We start from the raw sequence: 19887 nt of genomic DNA on the forward strand, positions 1-19887 counted from the left end.
TTCATGACCCATTTGTCTGGGGTTTGGAATAGTTTGAAATCCGTAGGTGAATTGCTGCCGGACACACCTCAGCGTGAACCCTATAGCCAACCCATCCTCCCCCACAGCATCAGCTTTGGCAAAGGCCGTGCAACTTTTCCAAAACCTCACTGGCAGAATTTCAAGGATAGGCGTCTGTTGCAGGGGTCATCAGTGAGGTTTTCAGCAGCGTTGCGGGCGGGTGCGTGTGCGTGTCTGGCCAGGAGGGTCAGGCAGGTACGTCCATGGTCACCGACATGCTGGGCAACCACCGAGCGTATCTGGTACAGGGGTGGCTGGTTTGTGTTGTAAGTAAGACTGCTATCATTCTGCTATTAATTTGAAGCAATTATGTGACACAGAGAAGCTGAGTATGCCATGAACAATCTTAAATCTGTATAACCTCAGCAGTGATGGAATGGCATGCTTTTCATGCCTAAATTACTCAGTTATTCCAAACAGCCCTGCGGCGTGGGCTGTATCAGCCTGCACAGACAGGTGAAACAATTAGCCAGCAATTCATCCCTTGCTTGATATGGGCACTGCTTTTCGACTTTTAGAAGAATAACATTATATATATGAAATATATATAGTGTATTTATAATTATTATATGATTATATTTTTATACATATAACTCTATTTTATAACTTTAGGCAGTCTTGTCGAAGACCCTGCCTTTTTTTCAGACTGTAGACCCAGCACAGTTGGTGATAAAAATCTTGGAGAGCAGCAGATGGGAAGCAAGGGAGAAGTGCTGTAGCTGAATAATACAAACCTTGCCCAAGAGCTGTTGTTGCTGCTTGGCAGAGGGCTGAGGCTGAGCAGCCGCTTGCTCTGAGCAGCCCTGCACAGCCCTGCGACGTATTCCTGCGCTGGGCTGCCCCAGGGAACCCTCCAGAGCATTTCCCCGCTTGCAAGCCCTTTCTGCATCAGGTCTTTTTGTTGTACCCAGCAGCGTGCGTGCAGGCAGAGGCAGAACATCCTCGTTACAAGCTGTGCTTCCTTTGTGCTGCTTCTGCACCCTCCCCTGCATTTGGAAAGGAAAATGCTGCAGTGGGAGGCAGGTGGGAGACACGGTGCCGCCCAGCCGCTCCGGCGAGCATCGCTTCCCCCACCTCCTGCGAAGAAGATGGATGGCCTCATCCCGGGCACCCTGGTGAAACAGCCGTGATGAGAATATTTGCTGCTCCGTTACGCGTTCAGCCTTCTGTTTTTCAAGGCACTGGGTTTGGCTGTTGCTAGAAATAAGAACTTTTTATTAGTCGGAGCTGAGTCACTGTGCAGCTGCCTCAGATCTGAGAGGTTTCACTGCAAATGTAATTTGTATGAGTTTCCCAGCTGCCGTGCCTAACACCCAAAAGAAACAGTAGTCTTGTATGAGCTCAACTGTCTGAACTTTCTCAAATGAAGGTAAATGCAATGATTTACATAGTGCAAAGGGACGCCACTGCCCACACATCTGCCGATAACAGTGGCGGGCAGGAAGGAGCAAAATCTCCAAACAATGTGAGTGACTGAACCCTGATAAATGAAGGCGATGAATTTGCTGTCTCTTGGTGCACCCAGACAGTCTGGTTCCTGCTCGTGCTCTGAGACAGTGAGGTTAACCAGAGAGAAGGACTGCTGCTACCTGTTGCAAATCATGTCTGTGCTGGAACCAGTAACTGAATGGTCAGCAGTGGGGGAAGACCTGGCTCTGGGGAGTTTTTCTCCACAGTGAGGGACTTTATCAAGGTTATTTTAACTCATAGCGTTATGTTGTCCAAAAATAATCCTTAGCAGGAGTAAGTGCATCCCATCCACTCTGAGGCAGATTTGCCAGGTTCTATGGCACTCCATTAGTTGAACCACACACAGAGTAAACACGAAGTTGGACAGTCTTTATAAGCAAGAGGTAAGCGTAAAGCAGCCAAGTTGCTTGTTTATCTTTGGCTAAGGAGATTATAAATGCCTCATTTGCACAAAAGCACAGAAAGCTGCTTTTTGCCCGTCTGCCCAGGATCACAGAATCCCACAGAATCTCAGAATCACACAGGCACCTGGGTTTACCTCCGCTGTCAGTTCCCATCATCTCAAGTTTCAAAGTTTCTGAATTTCCCACAGGAAACTCTCCACATCCGCAGAGACCTAGTGGAGGCCCCTGCAAAATGGGAAGGGGGGTGAGGAGGGGTCTGCTGCTGTGCCCAGGCCAGCATCTCTGCCCCATCCGAGAGCCTGACCAGCTCCAGCATCCGAGAGCCTAACCAACTCCAGTTCTCCACCTCTCTTCTAGGAAGCTTGAACGTTTACCTGCGGTTGAAAGGTCAGACCGCGATAGAGAACCCATTGTGGTCTTCAAGTGGAAACAAGGGACAGCACTGGAACCAAGCCCGTGTTAACATAAACCCCCCGACCTCATTTCAGGTAATGGCTTGTGCATCGCCCACCGGGAACGGGAGTATTCGGTTTTTGGAGGGGGGGGGGGCTGTGTACGCTGACCCTTTCCTTCTGACACAGGATTTCACAGCTTCATTGCAGCTCTGAAAGCTGCTTTATGGGCAGATAATTGCTTTCCTTGCTTTAACTAGGTGAGCACCGTAGAGCTTAATAACGCACACTTTAATAGCAGAACAGCAGCTATTTGCTTGAAGATGAAATGTCTTTCAATTTTCAGAAGATGCTGTTAGCCGATATAAAATGGGTTTTTTTATTTCAGATTAGCAACCGGAATACAAAATTACTTCCTGTGGAAAATTATTTAGAGCCCACGGTGTAGTGACTGTGGTAGAGGTCTCTTGTAATGCATCTATTTTCCGCAGAAAAAAGGAATGCTCTCCGAGTCTTTGCTGAAAAGCCCCAAAGCAGCCGTGCTGCCTGCACCCAGCTCTGGGTACGGCAGAGCTACACGCCTCCTTCACCAGGCGCACGCAGGTTAGGACAGGTTGTCACAGGCTCCGTGTTTGGTTTGGCAGTGAGATGCTGGCAGACTGTTACGGGCAGCTCTCATTCACGCTGGGAGCTGCCTGGAGCTGGAGCAGACTCCAAGAGGCAGCTGAGCCTCAGAGCAAGCCCTTGTGTGTTTGGGGCTGGGAGTAACATCGCGGAGGATGGGAGACACAAGCTGTGCCCTGTGGTGCGATGTTCTCTGCTGTCCCCTCTCTGTAACCTCCAGGTCCCCTGGGGAAGGTAGTGGCTTTGGGGAAAAAAAAAAGAGTCATTCAGTGCAAGTCAAGACTTGTTCAGCCTGGAGAAGAGAAGGCTGCGGGGAGACCTGATTGCAGCCTTTCAGTACTTAAAGGGAGCCTATAGGAAAGATGGGGACAATCTGTTTAGTAGAGACAGCAGTGACAGGATGAGGGGTAATGGTTTTAAACTAAAACAGGGTAGGTTTAGGCTGGATAGAAGGAAGAAATTCTTGACAATGAGGGTGGTGAAACACTGGAACGGGTTGCCCAGAGAGGTAGTGGAGGCCCCATCCCTGGGAACATTCCAGACCAGGTTGGACGGGGCTCTGAGCAACCTGATCTCGTTAGCGGTGTCCCTACTCGCTGCGGGGGGGTTGGACTAGATGACCTCTGGGGGTCCCTTCCAACCCAAAACTTTCTATGATTCTATGATTCTATAAAACTGCAATCTGAAAAAGGCGGACTGGGATTCACTTTGTGGGTGGTTACTGATCCCGAGCCTTCGTTTGTGTTTCCACGCCTGAGAGGCAACGGCAGGAGAGAAACGGTTTGGCATCCGTGGTCACAGAAGCGTTCCATGGGGCGAAATCGGAGGAAAATTGAAGGAGAGGGATGTGCAAAATACAGCATTAGGTGATGTTTGAGTGGGACAAAACGGCAGAATTGGGGAGGAAGAGTGCGGTGAAGAGGGATTCAAGTGTTAAAGTACACTCAGAGCACAGAGCCAAGCACAAGGGAGCTGATCAGAGTGGGTGAGTTTTGCATTGCTGAATTCAGGATAAATCCCAAGAAGTCTGAACAGTGAGGGAGAGAAAAATAATTTCATATCCGAATGTAATAAATGGACTGGGTGACCCTGCCTCGGCCGGGGATTGGACTAGATGATCCACAGAGGTCCCTTCCAACCCTGAACATGCTGTGATTCTGTGATGGGTAAAGGGAGAGAAGAGATGGCTGGGGGAGCTGAAGCAGAGGTGGCTGCAGTTGTGTCCAAGTGGGATTCCCGAGACCTGGGATGGGCTTTAGCAAAGGCAGGGGAAGGACGAGGACGTCAGCTGCGGGCAGAGACACGCGAAGGATATGGCACCAGCAGTACAGAGGAGTGGCGGAGGGTGATGGGGTGCGGACCTGGGGTCACCGCATCAGCAAGGAGAGGAAGGCGTGGGTCTGGGTGGAAGGGCACGCTGGGGTCTCTGCCTGGCGGGGGGGGCAGCCAGGCTGAGGCGTTGGCAGCGGCCACAGCCAGCAGCTCCTGGCACCAGGCTGCTGCTCCCACCATGGGGTCTGAGCATCGGCCCCGGCACGGGGCCCTGTTGCTTTCAGTCGAGTCACAGCGGTCACGGCAGCTGCGGGTGCACCTCGCTAGCACTGATTTAAAACCACGTTCGCTGGTGCTGCTGGCTGGTGCACGAGATGGAAGCTCCTCCACCCCGCTGTTTTTCACCTTCTACATGGCTGTGTTGAAGGGCTTCAGCATAAAATGGATGTAAAGCTGTGAAGCTCTGCACAAATATAACAAATGTCAGAGTGGTTGGAACTTTAATTTACTTTTTTAGCAGCTCTTGCGTCAAGCAAACTTTATTTTCCATTTAGGAGTCAAAGTAGGAAAGAATGTTAGCCTTCTGGTTAAATTTAAGGAGAGTGAATTGAAGTGAATCTTGGCAGTAAAGCAGTACACCGACACAGAAATTAAAACTTTTTGTAGGTTAATTTGTATGGGTAAAAGCGCATCCCAGATTTGTGTTACATTTTCCCAGTGCTCGTGATATGTAACAAAGCTTCTGTCATGAAGAACTGAGAGGACTACGGCGCTTTGAATCAGAAAAAGCACGGCATAAAAGCGATCTCAGTAAGGTGTTCCCATGTTATGTATTATTAAAGAATAAACACAAGAAAAGAGAGCGTGTGGAAGTGACACCTTGCACACAGGCGTCTAGGAAGGTGTCACTTTTAGTTGAGATTTGAGCAGGGGCACTGCCACCGCTGTCAGCTACACTTTCCAGGACACCTTCTTGTGTCCAACACATTTTTGGCAGGGAAGGGACCGATCTGCCCGCAAATAAAGGACCCTGCCGGACCACTGCGATTTCCAGCCCCTGAAAGTGAGCGTAAGGGGCCTATGTCCTTGTCATCACGCTGTCCGGCTGGGGACATTGATGAGGCTCCTCTCTTCTTATTAGGGGGCTGGCCAGGGAGGTAAAATCTGTCTGAAATCAGAGAGGGGGTTCTGGTCACCCGGCACCTCCTGCACAGCGGTTCGAGCTCAGCGCGTGGCCAAGCTGGCTCACAGCAACCCGTCCCTGAGGCCCGTAAAACGCGCTGCCAAATGCGGGTTTTAATTAAATGCTGGCCATTGTGTTTGTGCAGAGGCTTTGTGTCTGGAAGCAGTGTTTTTCGTTGTCGGGAAAGATGTGGCTTTAAGCTCCCGTTGACTGGCTGTATGCCTGCTGCCAAGGAGCAGGAGGGCAAGCTGTACTTTGGGGGAGAAGAGAAGACACTTTCGAGCAGAATACGTCCCATCATCAGAGGTGGAGTCGAAAAATTGTCAGAGGGGTAATTACTTGAGACACTGTTTTCAGACAACAGGGTACATTAAGGAAAAAACTTACTGTTTTCCCAATTACAGTTCCCTGTTACATTAATATCCACCTTGTTATGGTAATTAACCTGCAGCGTCGCACTTCAGTAAAACACCAGTGGAGTCTCCTGCTCCAAGCGCACGGCTTGCACGTCTGCCTGGTGCTCCCAGCACAGACCTTGGCACTCGGCTGAGGACGCGTGCGACGGCTGTAAATAGACGCCATACATTGCCAGCTGACCGCTGCGGGGTCGGGCACCCGTGGGGGATAGAATCATAGAATCATAGAAAGTTTTGGGTCGGAAGGGACCCCTGGAGGTCATCTAGTCCAACCCCCCCACAGCGAGCAGGGACACCACTAACTAGATCAGGTTGCTCAGAGCCCCGTCCAACCTGATCTTGAATGTTCCCAGGGATGGGGCCTCCACCACCTCCCTGGGCAACCCGTTCCAGTGTTTCACCACCCTCACTGTAAAGAATTTCTTCCTTCTATCCAGCCTAAACCTACCCTGTTTTAGTTTAAAACCATTACAGAATCACAGAATCACAGAATAGTAGGGGTTGGAAGGGACCTCTGTGGGTCATCTAGTCCAACACTCCTGCCGAAGCAGGGTCACCTACAGTAGGCTGCACAGGACCTTGTCCAGACTGGTCTTGAATATCTCCAGAGAAGGAGACTCCACAGCCTCCCTGGGCAGCCTGTTCCAGTGCTCCGTCACCCTCAGAGGGAAGAAGTTCTTCCTCCTGTTCAGACGGAACTTCCTGTGCCTCAGTTTGTGCCCATTGCCCCTTGTCCTGTCGCTGGGCACCACTGAAAAGAGCTTGGCCCCATCCTCCTGACACCCACCCTTCAGATATTACCCCTCGTCCTGTCACTGCTGTCTCTACTAAAAAGATTGTCCTCATCTTTCCTATCGGCTCCCTTTAAGTACTGAAAGGCTGCAATCAGGTCTCCCCGCAGCCTTCTCTTCTCCAGGCTGAACAAGCCCAGCTCTCTCAGTCTGTCCTCATAGGAGAGGTGCCCCAGCCCTCGGATCATTTTTGTAGCCCTCCTTTGGACCCGCTCCAACAGTTCCATGTCCTTCTTGTGCTGAGGGCTCCAGAGCTGAACGCAGGACTCCAGGTGAGGTCTCACCAGAGCAGAGTGGAGGGGCAGAATCACCTCTCTCGACCTGCTGGCCACGCTTCTCCTTATGCAGCCCAGGACACGGTTGGCCCTCTGGGCTGCCAGCGCACATTGCCAGCTCATGTCCAGCCTTTCGTCTATCAGCACCCCCAAGTCCCTCTCAGCAGGGCTGCTCTCGATCTCCGCTCAGCGAAAGGACGAGACGTGTCGGTGGCCGAGCTCGAGGGACGTGCCCCCCGTGGAAAGGCAGAGTGGGGAGTTGCGTGTGCGATGTGAAGTCTGGTGGCATCGTGTGCCGTCATGGTGCGGTCCTTGGGTGATGCTCATCCGGCTGGATGGGCTGCCGGACCCCTGTGATTTACAGGGTCGACTTCCACGGCCCTGAGTGTTTACTCATCACTTACAATGGAAGGTGTTCCTTTCAAATGAGCAGCTCTGCCTGAACTGTGTTAATGAGCAAAGAAATGTCTGAAGCTGCCAAAAGAAGGGGCTCGGATCTGTGTCCTGCTGAAATAAGTGACGACAGGGAGAGCCCATCCGAGCGCCCCGGACATCTCCCAGATGAGTATTTTGCTTCAGATGGAATTAAAATTTTTTTTTTCAAATTGACTCTACCCCCAAGAGTTAATGTCTCCATTAGTGCCACAGCATGCCCTTATAAAATTCATTGAATTTCATGCATATATTGTTGCAAATTAGAGTTTAAAAGTTGTCATCTAAGTTAACCAAAAATATTTCAAAGGACTTGGGGGGGGGCGGGGAGGGGGAAGGAGAGATAGCTGTGCAAATGGCGCTGCTCGGGAAATATATTCCTTACAGAATTCCTTCATCTCTTTAGAAAGGCTTTGAAGTTTTCTAGTGAATACATTTCTTGCGACACAGAATGAGCCCACTCTTCTGCAAAGCTAATTAAGCAGCGGTATGGCGGGAGAGCGTCACGTCGGGTTTGGGGAAGAGAGAGGAAAACTTTGTTTCTTGAATACAATAGGAATCCATAGCTAATAACAGACATTATGGCAAATAATATTACTGAGCTTGCAACACGCCACCCATCTCCGCACAGGCACTGTTTCCCTTCCCAGGTGTAGCAGCAGGGGTGTCAGACTAGGAATATTTGACAGAAAGTGATTAATAGGACCTTGAAGTCACAGGCATCCATTTAGCAGAGGTTAAAGCCTTAAAGAGGAATAAAATCTCTACCCTGACCCTCTCCGTGATAAAACACATCACAATGTCCTCTGATAAATACGCAGCCGTGCCTAGAAGGGATCAAAGCTTCTAGACATGACGATGAGCCACTCCAAAGGGCAGGAGAGAAGCAGGGCTATCACTGTCATCACTTCCTGCCAAGGCAGCAGATCTGGAAGGTTAAAATCCACGGAGGCGGTCGCAGGAGATCACTGTGGGACCTCAGGGGACCCAAATCAAAGGTAGTCCCTTCCTGAGCCCTGGAGATAAATACAGCTTTGCGTTGTGGGTGAAGGGACACCAACCCGGCTCCGGAGAGGTTTCTCCCAAGCTTTCATGGGTCAGGGGAGGGTTGCAGGGGGTCAGCTCCTGTCATCCTGCCTGCAAAGAAGTGCCAGCAAGGTCCAATCGAGGGAGCCCAGTGTGGGAGATGGTGTGGGAGGAACTGGTTGGGCCACGTTCAACAGCCAGAAACCTCATTTTACCGTGGAGTTTTTCTGGCTGCTGTGCGTTTTCATGCCATGTGTGGTCGAGTGGATGCTCAGTCCTTCAACACGTTGCAGATGCTGTTCTTCAAGCTGTGCCTCTGCCACTCGCTTCAGGTGCCAGGAGATTCTGGGAGAAACACCCCGAATCTCTTTTTCCTCCTTTTAATCCTGCTCTTTGCTCCAGGAATGTTATCCTTAACTAAGTGCACACGTTGCAGTTGGCATGGTGGTGAAGATGACCTGGAGACACCAGGTAGACAACTAGGCAGAAGACTGGCAGCTCCAATATTTTTCAGCCCATTCTGAAGAGTAAAAGCCTCCACGGCTCGCAGATCCTCTGTGTGCACCTTACAAGGACGTGTGAACTCGCTTGCATGTATTTGCACCATGGAAAGTGTTTGTGATCTACTCCAAGCCCAGTGATGTAGTTCGATGCCCTGCAAAACGCAGCTGGACGTTTTCCGCTTGTCACCCTCTGATCTTCTGCTTCTTTGTTTTTTTGGCAGCTCATATTTGAAGGGATCCGGGGGCCTGGCATCGAAGGGGATATTGCTATTGACGATGTATCGATCGTGGAAGGAGAGTGTATGAAGTCAGACCAGCCGGCCAACAGTAAGTGGCTCTTCCACATGTGGGGGAGAGCAAATTGCTTCTCGTAGTTATAAATTGGAGACACCTTCTCAAACGGATTTCCTCTGGGAGAACAGTGTATTGTTCGGTACAGCTGGAGAGGCTGAAAGTGAAATGTTTTCCCTGGAAGCAAGCTCTGGAGTCAAAACATCTTTGTTCAGATAGGAAGATGCTGGTTTAGCAGAGATGCGAGCGAAAGGCTGGCGGGCGTTGGGCAGAGGCGAGAGCAGCGGGCTGCACTCCGTGGTGGGGCTGGGCTGGGTGGTTCGAGACGGGCAGACAGGTAAAGCAACATTAAAAAAAGTTCAGGGGGTCCAGACAACATGAAATTAGTGAATAGCGGTGTTGTAGGAGGATGGGGCCAAGCTCTTTTCAGTAGTGCCCAGCGACAGGACAAGGGGCAATGGGCACAAACTGAAGCAGAGGAAGCTCCAGCTGAACCCGAGGAAGAACTTCTTCCCTCTGAGGGTGACAGAGCCCTGGCCCAGGCTGCCCAGGGAGGCTGTGGAGTCTCCTTCTCTGGAGATATTCCAGCCCCGCCTGGCCGCGGTGCTGTGCAGCCTGCTCTGGGTGACCCTGCTTGGGCAGGGGGTTGGGCTGGGTGACCCACAGAGGTCCCTTCCAACCCTGAACATTCTGTGATTCTGTGATTCCCTGTGGGCCTTGTCTCACCCCCCCTCCCCCATGTGTGCATTGCAATACAGACCTTAACTACATAGCCAGGGGGGGGTTTTATCCCAACGTCTCCTGCCTCATTCTGTTGGTGACCGCTGTCCTCGTCCCCTCTTTGTAGGAGGTGACCTTGCAGAGCGCTGTCCCAACAGAGACCAGGGCTCTGCCAGGGACTGTCGGTGGCACGCGGTGTGACAAGCGGAGGCAGCCCGGGGGAGCACCACCCCGTTGTCCCCCCCGGCTGCCTCCGCGCTGGTGTGCGGGACAGGTTATGGTGGCTGAGCCCTTTATCGTCTGAGCCTTGTAGCAATGCTGACTGTGTCTGGGCAGCTCTTTAATTCTACTTTTTTCCCCCCTTTTTGTAGATTTACGATCAGGTGCTGTTGGGACATTAGCACATATACGACTTATCCCAGTTATCATCCTCATGTCTGTCTTAAGTCATCAGAGGTGACCTTATCCTGGCAGAGGCTACAAAAGATTCACCAGGCACTGGCATGAAGAAAGAGTCTTTGTAAAACGGACATTTAAAAACAAACTACCAAAGATTCCTCCACTGACTGACTCAAAAGTTAAATAAATACATAAATAAATAATAATAAAAACAATTTAAAAAGCACTGGGGACATAAAAGGCATCACGGGAGCGTAACTCACTATGAACCACGTGTGAGAACGAGATCTGGCCTAAGTGAGGAAGAGACCTTCAGGTGCTTTTGTGGTCAATAATGAATACAGCATCGTCTGGTTGAACTCTTGGAAAAGAGCTATAGAAACCCTTGTCAAAGCACAAAGTCATGGCTGGTTTTGTTTCAAATGAATAGTTTGCTTGTTACCATGGAAACCTAATGGCCTGCCAAAAAAAAAAAAAAAAAGGAAGGAGAGAGAGAGGAAATAAAAACAGAGAGAGAAAGAGAAACACCTCACTGTAAACAGGGTATGTGAAGAGCTGGCATTCATTTTCCCTTCAAGAAGGTTTTTAGTATAGAGTTCAATAATTATAGGCCCTTTCTACTTTGGCTGTCACCTCCCATAGAGAATAACCCTGGATCAGAGCTGTTCTGAGACGTCTATGTTTCATTTCTCACGGCTATGCTTGATAACTGTATGCTGTCTCCTTTTGCATGCATTACTATCCAGGCTGCGCGACCTGGGCTTACACATGACACAGGCTATCGGAGTTTGCTTGCGGCCGCTCGAGCACCCCTCTCCCCTCCCCGACTGAGTCATCTGTTCCAAGGAAGTGAAGAAACCAAACCACCGTCTTTTATAAATTGCCATGGAAACCAAGTGCCTTCAATGAAACAAGCCTGATTTAAGACGAAATAAAACGATAATAAGAATCTCAACACAGAAGCTTGCACTGCTGAAATGTGGTTTGCGCAAACTCTTTTCTAAACAAGCGACGGAGCCTGGGTGCGCAGGCTGCAGGCAAGGAGACGAAGCCGCGGCTGGAGGTGGACGGACCTAAGCTGCTGCGTAAGCCCTTTCGGAGGAGATATTTGTCGCTCAACCTTTCAGACAGCCATGGCCTTTCAGCTTCTTACCCATTAGAAAACAGCTTCCGTTGGTCCTGGAAGTGGGAGCAGCGCTCTCTGTTGTTGTCGTTGTTGTTTTTTCAGGTTATCCGGTGGGTCAACCAGAGGGAAAGGTGGTTGAGATACACTTAGAAGGTGGTCAAACACAGGAGTGGTTTTTCTTACTCTAACCTCCACTCGCAAGGCAGCCGGCCCCAGCGCTAGCGGGACGGGGAGGCATGCGCGGGGGGACGGCAGCGCGTACCGAGGCGCCGAGCAAACCGCCGAGCTCGCTGCGAGCCCGGCGAAGCACCGAGCGGGCCGTGCCTCTGCCCCGGAGCCAGACTCTGTGCAGGTCGCGAAAGATTATTTTGTTATTGTAGTGAAATTTAAAAAAAAAAAAAAAAAAATCCGCTTTTACAACAACAACAAAAAAATAAAAGCTGTACGAAGGGGTTTGAGCTACCCGAACACGTACCGTTAGCCAGCCAGTTTTCCGCTGCGTTGTAAAGTTCCCTTACGGTTGGTTATGACAATTTGAAGACCTTTTTCCTTAAATTATCTCAGCTTTTAACTTCATTTCAAAAAAAAAAAAAGACTTTTGTCTAAAGAGTATTATTATTATAATTATTATAATTATTATTATTATGTGTTCTCTCGACACCCTAGGATTAAAAAAAACCTGATGTGCAAGTAATTGGAGTCCAAACACGAAAACAAACAAACAAACGAGTATAATATTTGCAAACATGAGTATAAAAAGCACAACAAGACGCAGTCAAACAATGACAAGGCTTGATTTTTTTTTTTTTTTTTTTTTTTTTTTTTTTTTTTATTCTGTAGAGAAATGTTTGTGCGAATTCAGTAATTCAACTGAAGAGATAATTTTACAGCTATGTTCAATAAAGCCTCTTTCCAGGTAAGGTACGCCAAGTGGTACGTGTGTTTGTTGAGCAGCGTGCCCCTGCGCCCCAGGCAGGTGCCACTGGGACGGCTTGGTTTTTCCCCCCTGGGTAAACTGGTGTTGTCCGAAGATCTAATGGTCCATACTGGTGATGCTCAGGGGCTGGAGCTTTCCGAGGATGCTGTCAGCTCCTTGGTTTGCAGGCAGTTTGCCGTGTCCGTCATCCCCTGCGCCGCAGCGGGAAGGCTGCTCGGAAGGCGGTGGGAGCTCCGAGTCTGGATGGACTGTGGGCTTTGACACCCTTAAAAAAAAAACTAAACAGATTTCCCGCTGGCAAGCGCTGGATTTTGATTGTGGACGGAGGACCAGGTCAGGTGCGGTGAGACCCCGACGCAGAGTTCTGCGCAGGAGGTCGATGCATCTCGTCATTCAGGATCTGTGGAAAGCAGACCTTCGCATGTGTCCTCCTCTCGTGGAAGACTCGGGACGGCGGGATCGTCCAGGAGGCTGCTCTGAGGGCACTGCTGACGTGACTGCGGAGGCTGCCGGGAGCCCTGCCAGCAGGGGATGCGCAGGGTTCTTGCAGCAGAATCTCCTGTTAATTTTCCTATTCTGGCCCTGACCATCGTGCGACCTGGGTGACTCCTTTTTTTCTCATTTTCTGGTCTGGGCAGCAGCTGTAGCGATGCTGTGGGCTGGAGCAGGGCTGGAGCTGCGGCGGGCGCTGCACGGGGTCCCCGCTGCTTGGGGACGGGCGTGCACGCTCTCCCTTCTCCACGCTAAGCTGTTGACAAACCTTGCTCTGCTGTATTTTGTAACACCCAATTTCACTGTCCTGATCAGATGAAATGGGGAATATGGGGAAAAAAAGAGTGGCAATCTGTTCTGAAGTCAAATATGAAGCATTCCATTTCCTTTAAAATATTTTCCAGTTTTTCCCTTGAATTTATCCCTTCCAAAAATAGACTCAAAGTAAACTGAAATTTGGACACCCATCGACCAGCGCAGGCCAGGAGAAAGTCTTCGAAGCACCGGGCAGACCTCCAGCCGTGGGGCTGCGCGGGAAGGGAAGATTTGGAAGGGGAAAGCACGCTGCGACCCCCTCTCGTGCTCGGGCAGCTGCGATGGAGACAGCTGGAAGACAGTGAAATGGAGATTGTGCTTGTTTAGATCCCAAGCTAAGACTGTGAGCTGAGATCTGTATTTCCTCTTTGTATTTTGATTTTTCTTTCCCTCAGTCGAGAACCATGTTGAATATTTGATAAAGGGTTTTCTGATTGACAGTCAAAGACCACAGTTGTCTTCTTTCGAGGCAGGATAAGCTGTTTGTCCTGAAAAGCCCAGGTTTTTATGTGAAAGGAAATTTATTTTCCATGCCTATTTTGGTTTTATTCTGCTTGGGTGCAGAAGAAGGTGCTAAGAAAAGCTGGTTTTCTCTTTCAGATGCTGATTTATGAATAGTGTTACCGTCATTTACATTCCTAACGTAAGCCACTGAAAAGGCAACGGGATTTTACTTTGTCTGGGCCGTGAGCAAGCAGCACAAACTGAGATATGTGTTTCCTAGTCTTGATTTTTTTTTTTTCTTTTTCATTTTGGTGGGAAAATGAATGTAGTATTTGTAAAATTTTCCGACTGACAATCAGACAAAGGGAGTTTGAACCGGCGGCTCTTCCGTGACATTTGCTAAATGCTAGGATTCAGTCCTTGGGTATCCAGCCTGATAATGTTTCTGATGTATTTTTAAATTGGCCATCAAATACGTAATTGTGCAGGTTTGGACTTTGCAGCAAGTACAACACTTGGCCGTTGGGATCAGCGACCGTGATTTCTGTGGGGGTGGCTGTGGGGGTTAGAGGGGTGTTCCCAAGGCAGAGATAGGTGGAGCCCGTGATAAACTTCCCAATTTTTTTAATTCATTCTCAGGGTGATCTGAGAGAAAAAGGGCATTATTAAAGTATTCCCCTTTCATTGCCTCCAGTGAAGCCATGCAAGTTAATTTCTTTCACAAAGCATGTAGTTTGAATGTGAAATCTCACTTGCAATTATGAAGTACTTTGATCTCACTGTGCTACCAACCCAACACTTCTCCAGCCAGGCTTGAATCTTGGACGGGACACGAGAAGGGATAAAAGAGCATAAACTAAATAGGGGCAAACATATTACAAATCATACTATAGCTGCACAATTACGATTTGACAGCAGGAAGCAGCTCCTTGAGAGCCCATCAAGCCCGATGGCTTCTGTGATGAAGGCTTTAAGCAGTGGATGATCCTTACACTGAGCTCATCTTATATCCAGTTTTTGGAGGCTATTATCTAAAGGTGTGCTACTGTCAGGCCCACAGAAGTCCCTGGAAATGTGAATTTTCCTCTTAATTTGGGAGAGGAACTGCTGGTTCAGCCCAATGAGATGGAGTGGCAGCTGCCGGTCCCTGAACGGCTGCAAGCCCCACGAACAAGTACCGACCTCCGCGGTGCCGGAGCGGTTTCCTTCTTGATACCCACCACTTGCACCTCTGCTGCATTCACCAGCATAAACAGCATCATTTAGTGTGAACGGCTTTTGGGCAGTTAGGATCCCCAAACTTTAGAACTGAGTTAATCACTTAAAACATCAGCTTTTTATTCAAGTTTGATTTCCCTTTTACTCCCTTGTAAGGGCAGTGAAATCCCTTTGCAGTGAATAGCTTAGAATGATCCAATTTTTTTCCACTCTTAGTGGAAGAGGCTTACCTGCTTTTATTTTTGGAGGCTTTACTCACTAGTAATGTTTTTTCATGTATCGAAGGATAATTGAAACTCTTCCTCACCGAGAAGAATGGTGATCCATCAGAAGAATGGCTTTCTGGAGCAGCTCAATAAAAAAGATACAGTTTGCTGTTATAAGCACTCTTTGGCTATATATGCTAATAAAGAGGTTTGGGTGCCATCTGGATTAATTCTTGTATTTTCCCATAAAACTATAAAAATCTATAAAAAAGCTTATTATTACTTTTCAGATTTTTTTTCCCCCAGCTAAGCAGTACCAGAGGAGTGTGCTCCCTCGTTTACGGCTGCCCCATCACAGTGTCAGCGTCAGTCTCGGCAGCACAGGAGGAATTAAACCAGCACATACTGACCATTTGGTTTTCCTTCATGCAGAGGAGCTTAGTGACCCACAGCTCATGCAGTCCTGCAGTCGTGGGACCTTCAGTCTTCAGAAGTTTTATGACATCTTTCCCTAAACCCCCGACCCTAGTGTGGCCCTATAGATCGCACAGAAACACACCCAGGCATGCACTGGCATAGGAAGGTGTCCTGGTTTCGACTGGGATAGAGTTAATTTTCCTCCCTTTCTGGTGTTAAGTTCCTCTCACTCTGTACCCCTAGATCACCTTCAGGTCCCCTTTTTGGCTGTTTTTGGCCAGGCTACGCTTTTCGTATCTCTGGGTTAGAAAAAATATATAATTAAAAAATAGGAGCTATTGTTAACCCAACTACATGGATGCTTGGGATAGCACATCCTGGTGTGACTTACAAAAACACGAGATAGTTTTCCTTTCTGTCAGATTAGGGAGCTTGTACTATGAGCTTTATGCTATAGGAAAGATGTTGTATTTTCTCCCCAGAACACTCCATCCACAGTCTGTGGAGATGTCATCCCACTTACACTTGAGTGCTTGAGCAAGACTTTCAGAGGTTTCAGCGATGGCACTAAGACTGTAATAAAATATCATCTTACCCATATCTCAGAGAAATATTTGTGTTATAATGAGAGTACTCAAGTGAGAACAGACCGATCAAGTCGCAGTGACACTACACATGTGGGGGGTAATTCCCTCCTCCCTGTGTGCCGCTTCTCAAACACCCAAAAACATCCGAGTTCAGCAATGAGCTCCTGGTCTCTCGGACCATTTTGTAACTCACTGAGAGCAACCCTAGTACGTTAATTGTAAAATCTATGTCACAGACCTGGCAAGAAACTGAAATGTAAATAGGACGATGATGTTTCCCTCTGTAGATGTGTCTCCACGCATCCTGGTAGCCTCACCTAACATGGTCTCTCCTGGCTTGTTCTTTGTATGACATGATCAGGCGGAATGTCGCCTTATCGGAGCCTACCAAGGACCTATGACAGGTGACTTGCAACTGATTTCCTTCCATTTCTATGCTCTGTCATTTTTTTTCCATCGAGAAAGAGACTTGAATGTTGGCGAGTGCTCGGACAAATGAGTATTGATGTAGCTTTGGTCACGGCTAAGGTCATGGCTCACAACTGGAGAAATGTCACCGCCGATTCCTCAGGATCCAGTATCTTCGCATGCCACAAGTCTTCGCCTTCTGCAAGCTGGAGGCTTGCAGTCCTCTGCCCATAGGGAAGAAACAGGAACACTGGAACAACCGCGACTGTAAAATCTATTGAATTATTTTTGACGGATATGACCACAAAAGAGAATGAAGAAACACATGTTACTGCGAGTAAGAATTAGCAGCCTCAGCACCTTCTCAGGAAAGATCAGATGCTCTTCTGCTTGCACACTAGCAACTGCAAAGGGAAAAAATCTGTGCGTTTGTGTGTGTAAATACTGTATAAATAACTGTAATTGTATGTATTTAATGTATATATAATGATTATTACATTTTAACGATATCAAATATTGTATATAGCCAAAACTTGGTCTCTTATTTTACTAGCACACCCACTGTAGATTTATTTTTTGTCATTGTTGTTAATGTATCTGGTTGAATTACAAATTGGTCTCACTTTTACCTCAAAGGGTATATGTTCTTTATGTACATTTTATAAAGAAAACAAAAAAAATCACTTGGTATTTTTGGTTACCTTTTCAATTGCCAGCAGTATTTTCTGTCTTTTCCTCTTTGGCTGCATGCTGCCTTTGCTCCTGCCCCCCAGATCCACTGCAGCGAGGAGTGGAGGGCAGGTGGGAGGGACGGGGGCTGGTCAGCAATACTTCTCGCTCGATGTGTCCCTGCCTTCCTGAGAGATGTGAGAAAGAAGAACTGTCTCTATCCATCCATCCCTTCACTGCTTGCTAGGTACTGAAAGGTTTTGATAAGATCACAAAGAGGCCATGTCCCCCTTTTCTCTCCTGGGGACTTCCCTTCCCTTCCTTGGTGCCAACAGAGTAACAAGGTTTTACCCCGCCGTATGGACGGATGAGGGTTGAAGTCCATTTCTTTGACTTTCTGTACTGCCCAAACACTATCCCTGGGAAGCAGAGCAAGAGAAACCTGCGTGAAACTGTGTGTGCTGTGCCCGACCAGGCTATTTCAGAGCACTTCTCCCCACGCCAGCCATGGGGGTACAGATGTGATGTGCATGTGTAGCTATCCAGTGTGTCTCTACCTTTGTGTCATGGTGTAGTGTAGCACTGCATCTCCAGATCCAGCCTGGACCTTATTATCATAGAATCATAGAATGGTAAGTGTTGGAAGGGACCTTGAAGATCATCTGGTTCCAGCCCCCCTGCCATCAGCAGGGACCCCTTCCACCAGCCCAGGGTGCTCAGAGCTCCATCCAACCTGGCCTTGAGCACTGCCAGGGAGGGGACAGCCACAGCTTCTCTGGGCAACCTGGGCCAGGGCCTCACCACCCTCATGGGGAAGAATTTCTTCCTAATATCTAATCTAAATCTGCCCTCTTTTACTTTAGAGCTGTTCCCCCTTCTCCTATCACTACCCACCCTTGTGAAAAGCCCCTCTCCATCCTTCCTGTTGGCCCCTTCAGGCACTGGCAGCTGCTCTAAGGTCACCCCGGAGCCTTCTCTTCTCCAGGCTGAACAGCCCCAGCTCCCTCAGCCTGTCCTCGTAGGAGAGGTACTCCAGCCCTCTGATCATCTTCGTGGCCTCCTCTGGACTCACTCCAACACATCCATGTCCTTCTTATTGCTTCATAAATCTGGATTTGTCAAGGGCAGTGGCTATGTGGTCCAATGCGGACGTTGCCTGTCTGGACCTCAGCAGTCGTGAGGTTGATGCCCATTCTCTGCTGCAGGCATGACCTAGGTATTTATATTTCTTGCCCAGTTCTTCTATCAAGACTGCAGATTGGAGCCAGGAGTTATCTCCAGCTCTGTGCATGTACAGCACAGTCATGTATGCTTTTAATCAAGGGGTCTCCAGAGTACCGTAAGGTGAAGAATTAGAAGAGTTATCCATTCCTGAAGTACGGTATTATCTCATTTAAGAACACGGAGGCTCCAGGTTTTCATTGGCTAGCTGCTAAATATTTTGAAAAAGGCCTGAGTAGATCATTTAACTTCCCTGGTGATTGGTGTTTGGTGCAATTCAAGGGTTGAGTGCTGCGCTCTGATTTGGCTGTGTTGTGTGTCCGCAGCCCGCTGCTGGAGAAACGAATGGACAAAGAGCAAACCGGCACTGACGAGGGTGGCCTCCCCTGCCGGTCCTGCTGCGGCTGTCTTTTGTTGGTCTGTGTGGAGATAAACTTTTCTACAACCCTTCAGAAACAGAAGTCTATTTTTATTATAGGTGAAATGAGACTACAATCTACTTAAATAAAAGCATACTTTGTTTCTTGTTACATTTGGCAAATGCTGACATTTCTTTGCCCTTTTCAGGTACGGCGGTTGCCTCCATCATTTTCTTGATTAGATTTGTGACTGTCAGCTGTCAGCTTCTAAGCAAGTGTTCAAATTAATTCACGAGGTACAGCTCAGAGTTTCCAGACAAGTCGTGCTCTCCGGTGGCCTCCACCACAGACAAACCTTAACACTGAAATTCACGGCTTGAAAAAAGAAACATGCTGGACTCTTATTTTTCAGGTTAAAAAAATTCCATTATCCCATTGGGTCTCACAACCCAAAACCTTTCTACAGGCCCTTATCCTATGCTTAGGATATTCCGTACTCAGACTGATGGTCAACGCATTGACCTGCTCCTTGTTCCACTGGTGGCAATTATGTCTTAGCTCCACATTGGGCCAAGAGGAGATCCAAGGGCACATACCATGGAGTATGGACACAGCCAGTATTATATATATTATGGTTAGAAGTGTTATATATGTTGTATTTACACCCCAGCTGAGTCAGCTATCCACTGTCAACGGAGGTGCTCTGCTTCACTGCCTGCAGTTGCTACCCTGTCTTCAATCTGTCTCAGGGACCACTTGAACCTCACTGTCCCCATCCCACCCGATTCCATAAAGGTTTGTAGAGGTTGGTAGACTGACAGAAACACCTATGCAAAAAATGTTTGTTTTTGGCATTGTTTTCCTACCAAAGTCATTGCTAAGTTTGTAGGATAAATTTTACCTGACTTCTGGTTTCCGGAAAGTTTTGATGTGTGGGAACAGGACCGTTTCAGAGTAAAATCAGCTCGGACCGAGTGGCAAGCCTAGCCTTTAAGATAGGCTGCGTGTGTAGGTCAATGCCTGCTCCTAATGAGTTGCTTATTTTTGTGGAGTTGGTGTATGAGTGCCCTGGACGTGAGTGGCACAGCACATCAAGCTGCCAGGACTGTCAGATCTGTCTCCCTAGGGAATACTTCTTATTCTTGTTGGAGTTATTTAAGTATGTTGCTTTTTTCTTAATGACAGGAGGACAGGGGTGTATTTGAAAGGATTAAAGTATTACTGTAGTGG

The 19887-nt window shown here is 48.4% G+C and overlaps 1 protein-coding gene across 1 annotated transcript in view; it reads left to right on the top strand.

Annotated features, from left to right (window-relative positions):
- The window catches only part of MDGA2 (MAM domain containing glycosylphosphatidylinositol anchor 2), a 436731-nt gene extending 419693 nt beyond the window's left edge, over positions 1-17038 (top strand). The window contains exons 15-17 of the mRNA XM_075427304.1: positions 2292-2422; positions 9070-9175; positions 10231-17038. Coding sequence (XP_075283419.1) covers positions 2292-2422; positions 9070-9175; positions 10231-10319 — 326 coding nt within the window. The 3' untranslated portion in view covers positions 10320-17038. The remainder of the gene's footprint in view (positions 1-2291; positions 2423-9069; positions 9176-10230) is intronic.
- Positions 17039-19887: the final 2849 nt, after the last annotated feature.

This window comes from Opisthocomus hoazin, chromosome 7 (assembly GCF_030867145.1).
Source record: "Opisthocomus hoazin isolate bOpiHoa1 chromosome 7, bOpiHoa1.hap1, whole genome shotgun sequence".
Taxonomy (NCBI): Eukaryota; Metazoa; Chordata; class Aves; order Opisthocomiformes; family Opisthocomidae; genus Opisthocomus; species Opisthocomus hoazin.